Raw genomic sequence first — 8,695 nt, forward strand, 5'->3', positions numbered from 1 at the left:
TTTAAAGAGTGGCTTCAGTTCAAACGAATATATTGCTTAACAGTATAAATGTATCCTCAATTACTCCAGTCAATTAATAGATTTTATTATATTAAAATATATATTTCTGTGATGTGTAGATAAAAATATTATGCAAGACTATTAACCAGCTCTTGCTAAATTAAAACATTTAGGAATCATTTTACTCTGTCCATTTACAGTATAAGGTCAGAGCTAGGTAGGTGTGCTTGACTGTTCCTTACTATGTCTCATCAGCATAATAGTTAACTGTGATTATTGAAACACTTGGATATATATATATAACAAATCTTACAAGGAGCTTTTTCCATGATTATGATGACTTTTTAAGAGGATGTAGTGATTTTGAATTAGTGATATTTGAATATTTATTAATAATAAACTTTTTTCTTTAATTAGGTCCAGATAATACTTAGCGTGTATTGTATGCTATACATTTTAATATATTGAGCATCAAAAGCAACTTATTATTTCTGAATGTAAGTTTTGTAAGAATTTATAAAAAATAAAATACCGATTAAAAGGTTTTGGCATCATTTTAGGCACATTTTAGACAGTCACTCATGACAGACTATAATACATTTAAGTGGTTGTGTTACATCAGTGCCTTTCTCACCTTTTTGTGAGAAAACTGAGCAGAAGTACTAAAGGTGAAGTAACCTGATGAAAGTCATGCTTAGTGTAAATCAACCACAGGCTTGACTTTCAAAAAACTCAGAAAGCAACCAATATTCTCTCTTATCAAGAGATGAATGCATTCATGCTGTCATTATCATTTTCAGGAGAGGAATCTGTTGTTACTGGGGTATTTTTAGTAAATGTACTCAGTGAAATGAAAAAGTAATCTTAGTAAAGTTGCCAAGAGTGGTTGAACATTATTGCATTTCCACTATAAACCTACTGTACTAATGGTGCATTTGAACCCACATTCAGGTAATACTAATAACGGATAGATAACTATCCACTTTCTTTTGAGAAAAGCAAGATGCACACAATATTAAAAGACTCAATTTTTCCTGCTGGAAGGATGACAGACCTATCAGTAAAAGATATCAAAATTGTTATAATTAGAGTCACAAAGCAGTTATGACTACTATATGAAATGCATGTTATATTCACCCAGAATCTTTTCACATTGGTCAACTGAAATTGATTTCACTGATCAAGTGGTCAGTACATCATTGTGGATTCTGAATGTAACTTCTTACTTGAAGAATATAGAATATTACTTGAAGGAGGTTGTCCTTGTTTTGAAACTTTGTTTATGCTATAAAACTAGTAACATGGAATGTTCTGTGGATTCCAAAAATTATTTTCAAATTGAACTCATTCAGGAGATTCTATCTTTTAGCTCATCACAATACAAGTCACTCAATTCAAGTGTCATTAACTAAATGATAAGTCTTTCAACATTTAAAGCCCAGAACTGAAGAACATTGAGGGATGTGCTTCACAGTGCAATTTACATAAGTAATTTGTTCATTTATTTAAAAAGTAAGACTAAAAGCAGGATAAAATCCTAGTTATTAATTTTAAGAGTTGTACCTACCTGACTTCATCTAGAGAAATCATTACTTCCTGCAATATCAAATCACCTATGACTTGTTTCTGGTTCATATTCCATTTTATTGTTATTAGTCAGGACATTTTAGACCTCTCACACAGATATCTGTAATGGTTTATTTACCATCATAATTTCAAATTAGGAAGTTAGAAATAGCCAGTGACAAGATGGATCTGATGTTTATATTATTCAAAAAAGGGAAATGTCAAATTAGACATGCCTATATTTCTTTCAACAAACACATATCTCATTACACCATGACTAAACACATTACATTTAACACCTTACTTAATATTCTATTAAAAGCCTCTCATATTAGGTACTGAACAAATACCACCTCTTCTGTTTCTAAATTACAAATGTCACAGTCTAGCATAAATGAAGAAATCAAACCAGTGTAACTTCATCTTTCTTCAGTAGTGAAAAAAGCAGCATCACATTTGTTTCTGCCTTGGAAATAAATTAACACATTAACCTGCTTAACATCACATTTTGTTTATTTATAGTCATAGGGTGTGAGGTATTAATACACACATGATAAAGCCCATCAATGAATGTTATTTTTTGTATATACTGAAGGTGAAAATCCATACTTAATTATTCAACCTTAAACAGTATAATGTTTGCTTCTCTATTTGCGTGTAGAAAAGGGCTTGCTGTATTCAGGCCTTTAATTAAAGTCCAGTTTTGAAATATTAATTTAACACATATACACCTAATAGAAAACATTTGACTGGAATTTTTATGACTATGATTAACAATGCAGAGAATTTTCCAGCAAATGAAGGGTCTTATACTTTAGCAAAAAAATCAAATACCCAAGGCTCCCTGATTTATACATGCTAATCACAAGTCAGGATTAAAATGATTTAGGAAAAAAAACTGACATTAGTGATACAATGGAGTTTCAAAACCTAAGTTAGGAAACAATATTTGTATTCTGGAGAATCAAAGAAAAAAGTTTAAATTCCCAAGGAACAAAGAATAATATTTTTACATATAACACTTTATGGCTAGAGGAATGTTGTTTCAGTCTTTGAAGTTTTTTTCTTAACTGGTAGCTGACTTTTGAAGACAAAACAGGGGTTTAATAAACAGCAGGAGATGTCACCTAATAAAAATATAGACTTCCTTAGTTAACAGAAAGACTTCTCTGTGGGTAATAAAAAGTATTTAATTAGCAGCTGGGGTTGCACTTTAACTTTCAAATGACCTTGAAGAAGGGACACTTCTATTTAGCCTGGGCAGAATAAAAAAAAAACAATGCACCTTGGACAACCTAGTAATAAGCCTCTCTAAATGTATCTTCTACTCTTCATCTGCAGACCTTGACACAGAACTTCATTTCAAATGCTTCACCATCACTCCACTAATAAGATTGAAGTGTTTTAGGATTTCCCCTGACAAATTCTATTTTATCACAGGATTTGCACATCACTCTTAAAACATATTTGCAAAAGGACCTGAAGGCCTTACTGGGGTTACAGTATATATAGAAATACTCTGTATATATAAAATATGTAACATATATAATTTTATTGTCCATCCAAAAGGGTAGAAATTTGTCTTTGGCATCATAATACTAAACTACAAAAAAAAATCACACTCAACATAAAATAAATACAAGTTAAAAACAAACAGTAGTCCTAACCATTCAACAATACATATAGTGTAATATGGAGATGTGTCTATCATAACACTAATCCTATAGCTTCATTTAGGAAACAGTCACGTGGCTGTGTTTAATATACCAATCGCACAGGGAACAAAAGATTTCTTGGTCACATTAATTCTAAAATGCCTCCCTGAAGGTAGCAGTTGAAAATGGCAATGCAGAGTGTGGAAGAGGTTGTCAGTGATAAACTGAGCTTCCCTTTGAACTGCAATATGACAATTCTTTAATCTGTTTCTTTTGTCAATTATTTTGCTAGCAATATTAACAATTCTGTCCATTTCCCTTTACTCTTACTGCTCAGGCTACCATACAACACCATGATACCAATAGTAAGACCAACATTCTATAAAGCCTCTAAAAGATTTTGACTCACTCCAAACACTTTCAACTTCCTGATCAAAAATATACACTAACTAGCCCTCTTGGTTCCTAGGTACTTGAAACACTGAACAACTATTAATGAAGGTCAGAGGTTGAAAATCTAACATTAATGTCACAAGAAGCCAGTTCTTTGGTTTTAATCAACATTAATACAAAGCATCATTTCAAATGAACCTGATAAAACCTTATGAAATGAAGGAATCTCTCACTGCCAATTAAACATAATTACACTTCCATTATTCCACAGCTGCACTTCTAAATTTCTTAACAAGAAAGCCCACTATAAATTCTATGGTTTAAAAATGCAACTGTGTTCACCTACAGTATGTCGATAAAACTGAATAAATTGAACTATCAATGAAAGCTATTCAGACATTAACTGCACTAATATACAGTATATATATAAATATTAGAACTCCTTAGTCAATTCAATCTTGAATCATTTAGTGACAAGCATGGCTGGCAAGTTTAGAGCAAGCATTCATCATCTTTCTGGCCAAAATAACTACCAGATCTCAATCCTGCTATAAACTGTTTGAGTTAGACAGGTGCATTGTCTAGTTCAGTCTCACACTTTTCACAACCACAACTGCAATTCTGCTAGAGGAATGAGTTGAAAGTGAGCTACCAATATATCAGAAGCTTGTGGAATACAGTTTATGTGACATCCTGTTCAAGCAGTGCTTGCTTCTTGTATACACACAAAATATTTTTAATATTTTGATCGGAGAACTTGTTTTTCCTCTATACCCTGCAGGTGTACACATATTGGAAGTCAGTAAGTGCACAGGCACATGTTATTTCCAAATATACAGATTAAGAAATCCAATAGAATACATAAATGGGGATGTATTCTCTTTGTTTTCACATTAACAATATTTTTCCTTTATGGACAGGTGTTTTAGCTAATTCACTTTTAGCTACTCAAAAAGGCTTGCACTCCCTACAGTAAAAGCATGGAAGCTGCTTGTAATGCAAACAGCTCACTAAGGCATGTGTACAGTACAAACACTAAAGAAGAACCACCTGGAAATGGAAAACAGGTCTTCTGTGAAAAAAGTGGAAGTAACAATGGAGAGATCAATACAAAAAGAAGCGTATTGCTACCTATCATTTACATAAATTTTAAACATATCCTTGTTTTAGATTTGTTAACAATGTAATAGCAATAATATAACCATACTTTGGGACAATTTACACACTTCTTTCTAAAGATCTACTTTTAGAAAATTCAGGTTTGTTTTCTAAATATGGGACAAGGATTTAGACTTAGCATCAATTTCTCATTTATTACGATTTTATCTGTGCTGTATCACTCAGCCAATGAAATGCACTTCTTTGTGGATGCTGCACATTGGTGGTGGTGGAGGGGAGTCCCCATTACCAGTAAAGCACTTTGAGTGGAGTGTCCAGAAAAGCACTATATAAGTGTAAGCAATTATTTGTGATGTCATTAATAAGCGCAGAGGTATAAAAGAATCATCTTTAATGTAGTCTTCTTATCGCAAAGGTCCAAGTATACACAACAGCTCTTCTATCTTGGTTGTTTTTTGTTTTTAATCATTTAAAACCTATCCACAATCTAAAATTTAATTGGAGTTATTTACTGTTTAAGCTAGGTGCCCAAATAATCAAGAGCAACAACGCTTAACTTCCTGGCTTTTAGAGTTTCTTTAAGACGATTTATCTGCTGACCTATCAACCCTGCCACCTCTAGTATTGCCTTCCACCCTTATTCTTATTCTTTATGTGGCTAATAGCTTGGTCGAGTCTCTCCATGTTAATACGTTTATATAAAGGTCGGTCTCAGGTCAGCCATCCACCGAATAAAAAAAACACACACACTCCAAGGTCAAAATCAAACTTCCTCCAAGTGTGTGGGCTCTGCTTTCTTTGTGATGACCTCACAAGTCATCCATAAGATATAATTAAATGTAATGGAACATACAAGACTGCAGAAATTGGGTTGAAGTAGACATTTTGGGGTTAGGCACTTTATTCAATCCAGGCTGTACAGCACAGAATTTAGCTACCACAGACTACATGAGTTCATCCTGTTCTGTGCTTTATCAGTTATCAGATGACTTGAGTGTTTGTATATTTACTACTGTATACATAAATTATTTCCAATGACAAAATCCTACTCATTTCAATTATGTAAACTGTGCCCATTGTGGAACTTCCTTTAGTCAACTAAATATTTAATATGCCTTCATACCAATATGTATATATTTTTTTAAAAAGTCACTTCTTAGTCTTTGCCTGTCCAGTCATACATCATTGTTTCTGAACAATCACAAGTACAAGATGCTTATGTGACTAATTATCATATCGCCTAACAATTTATGGCAACATTCTAGTGTATCAGCATGTGGAAGAAAAGAAAAGTTAAATTTATGATGTCTGATCCACATGAGAAGAAACTATCAACTATTACTTTCACATTTGGGTAAAGGTGAGCTGGACAGGTTAGTTCAGGCCTGTCAAAAGAAGACAAAAAAAGAAATTACTTCATGACTGAAAGTTTAAGGCATATCTAATAGATCTACAAATAAGTGGATTTGCAGTTTTATGGAGGTGCTTGTAAAAACTGTACACCATTCAAGCAATCAAATGCCAATTGAGATGATTTCTTCTCAGTGCAAAGTCTTCTTTTACCTACAGCTATGCACCGATTTAAGGTCTAGCAAATTATGTAAATATTCGGAAGATTTGACACATATAAATAATTAAAATACCAGTTAATCTTAAACGTGCTGTAGAATGAACGTTATCCATTCCTAGAACAAGGGAAAATATGCGTTCAAACTAATACACATAAAAAAAGAGAAAAAATCGCCAGCGCGTATGTTCGATTATACATTCAGAAACAATCAAATTAACAATAAACTGAAATACAATTAAAACGTTATAAAATTAAAATAATCTCACGACAGAACATAGTATTCCAACTCGCTTAATCCTCAAAATATTACAGCATTAGACAAAAAATCCTCTCAAATGAAATTTACTTACAATGATTCAAGTGTTGTATAATCCATATGAATGTAACTAATAACACGGAGCCGAAAAATATTTTAATATGCAACACTGTAAATCGATTTCATTTATTTGAATTGTCAGCTTCGAGTTGCGTTTGACAAAATTGACAGACCATTCTTTTAGAACACATTCCAAATTGCTGCTTTGCAAGAACGCTCTAACGGTTATAAAGAGTTCACGCTGTACCGAAGCTTTGTTCATTTTAAGCGGTGTCCTTGAATTTGTCTTTGCTCATTTTTCACTTTTTGTTTGGGTGGCTCTCAGAAAACATAGGTGCAATGGACAACAATGCCTTGCAACAGAAAATGCTTTCCCAGATGGCAGAAGCGAGCGGGCTAGTGTGGCTGATCATTTCCTCTTACCTTGAATGAAAGTGCATTGTCCTCCCAACTCGCTGCGCCGGCAGCTGCAGCATTTTGCCATTGAGAACACGACCACTCATCCTTTTGCCGCTTTATTACTGAAAATTCATAATAAAAATTGCAATCCCACGTTTCTCGTTTTGTTAGTAAATTATATTACACAGGCGCCGAGGCAACGAGTATCCATTTAAATTCAAAGCTTCTGGCTGAAAAAAGCCGCAGCCCCTTTTCCCACATGGAGAGACGAGGCAGGGTTAGGCAACACCCCCCAAATTCACTCCCCCTTTTTCTTCTTTCTGATCGCAACCAGCTGTGCTTCTCCAACCTCCCTAAGCTGCCGCAACTAACCCGCAAAATACAACCGCGGAGTCATCATATTTTCAACCAGAGTAACAGAAAGAAATCTTCAATGAATAAAAAGAAGACTGTCCCGTATTCATAACTATGTCTGACAGGGGCTTGCAAATGTGTATGTACCGTTTTAAAATATTTTACTTTTTTAAAATAAACCATCCAGGTTTATTATCAGTATAAATGGGGGTGTTTATGTTCATTCAATTAATTATTTCACTGTTCAGGAAAAAAAGAACTCCACTATTCTTTTTTTACTGTTTTTCTGTCCTGGACAGTAAAAATTAAGTAATGCAAAGAGATTTGTTCTCATACATAACTGTCTTTATACAGGCAAGGTGAAGTGCCAAAACAAAGTTTAAAATTTTTAGGTTTCAATTACTCAAAATACAAAAAAATAAACAGGGATCAGAAAAATACAACTAAAGGAATACAAATATTAGTCATAGACTGAAAGTGCGATCTTTATCTCAGAGAAAACAGTGATATTTGAACTGTTAAGGACAAATAAAGGTTAGAATTGATAGTTGCCAATTGATTCAAAGATCTCATCCAGCTGTTTCATTAAAAGAGCCAGTATATTAGTTCTGATAACATGACAACATGGCTAGGTAAATATGCTTGGATACAACAAACATACTGCAACTGCATGACTAACATTGGGGTTCTGACATTTAGACTAATGGCTTTTTTCAAATGAAAGGCCTACTCAAACATTAAACTTTTTAAAATGTGTAGATAAAATTAATTTCAACTTGGTACTGTGATCCTGAGACCTGTTGACCAAGAAGAGTTTCTTCTGCAATCTCCTTTTAGGAATGCTTTTGTACACTGCACGTATGCTTCTATTTTGCCTTTGGACAACTGAAGAGGACAGCTCGGATATGAATGCTCACCTCAGTGGCAATTCAATTTGAAGTTGCCCCATCAAGATAAAGGAATGTTGTTCTTTGGATGGCTCATGCACATACAATAACAGTGTTAATGAGCAATTCTCGTTTTAATCACTGACTTTCCATTCTTTCCTATTTGTGCCCGAAAACGCTTGGCTCCCCTGCTGAAAGCAGTGGAGCTGCAGTAAGTGCAGAATGCCCTCCCCTCTGTCCTCATTTTCCTCCCTTGTTCAGCACAGGAGTGTATGTCTTTGCAATGACCTTAAGAGACCAAAACCCTCAAGGGCAGATCAAGATGTAGGGCTGAGGATGGAGCCTTGAATTCATTAACCTCTTCACAACCACATCAATCAAAACACTTCCACCTCTTCTGCTGCACAGCACCCACACAAACACAACAGCACATTGT

General features: G+C 34.1%; 1 protein-coding gene across 1 annotated transcript in view; it reads right to left on the bottom strand.

Annotated features, from left to right (window-relative positions):
* The window catches only part of nav1a (neuron navigator 1a), a 94,023-nt gene extending 86,912 nt beyond the window's left edge, over window positions 1–7,111 (bottom strand). The window contains exon 1 of the mRNA XM_088921068.1: window positions 7,043–7,111. Within this exon, the coding sequence (XP_088777194.1) occupies window positions 7,043–7,095 (53 nt within the window). The 5' untranslated portion in view covers window positions 7,096–7,111. The remainder of the gene's footprint in view (window positions 1–7,042) is intronic.
* Between the last annotated feature and the right edge of the window lie 1,584 nt (window positions 7,112–8,695).

This window comes from Atractosteus spatula, chromosome 7 (genome assembly GCF_055471065.1).
Source record: "Atractosteus spatula isolate fAtrSpa1 chromosome 7, fAtrSpa1.hap1, whole genome shotgun sequence".
Taxonomy (NCBI): Eukaryota; Metazoa; Chordata; class Actinopteri; order Semionotiformes; family Lepisosteidae; genus Atractosteus; species Atractosteus spatula.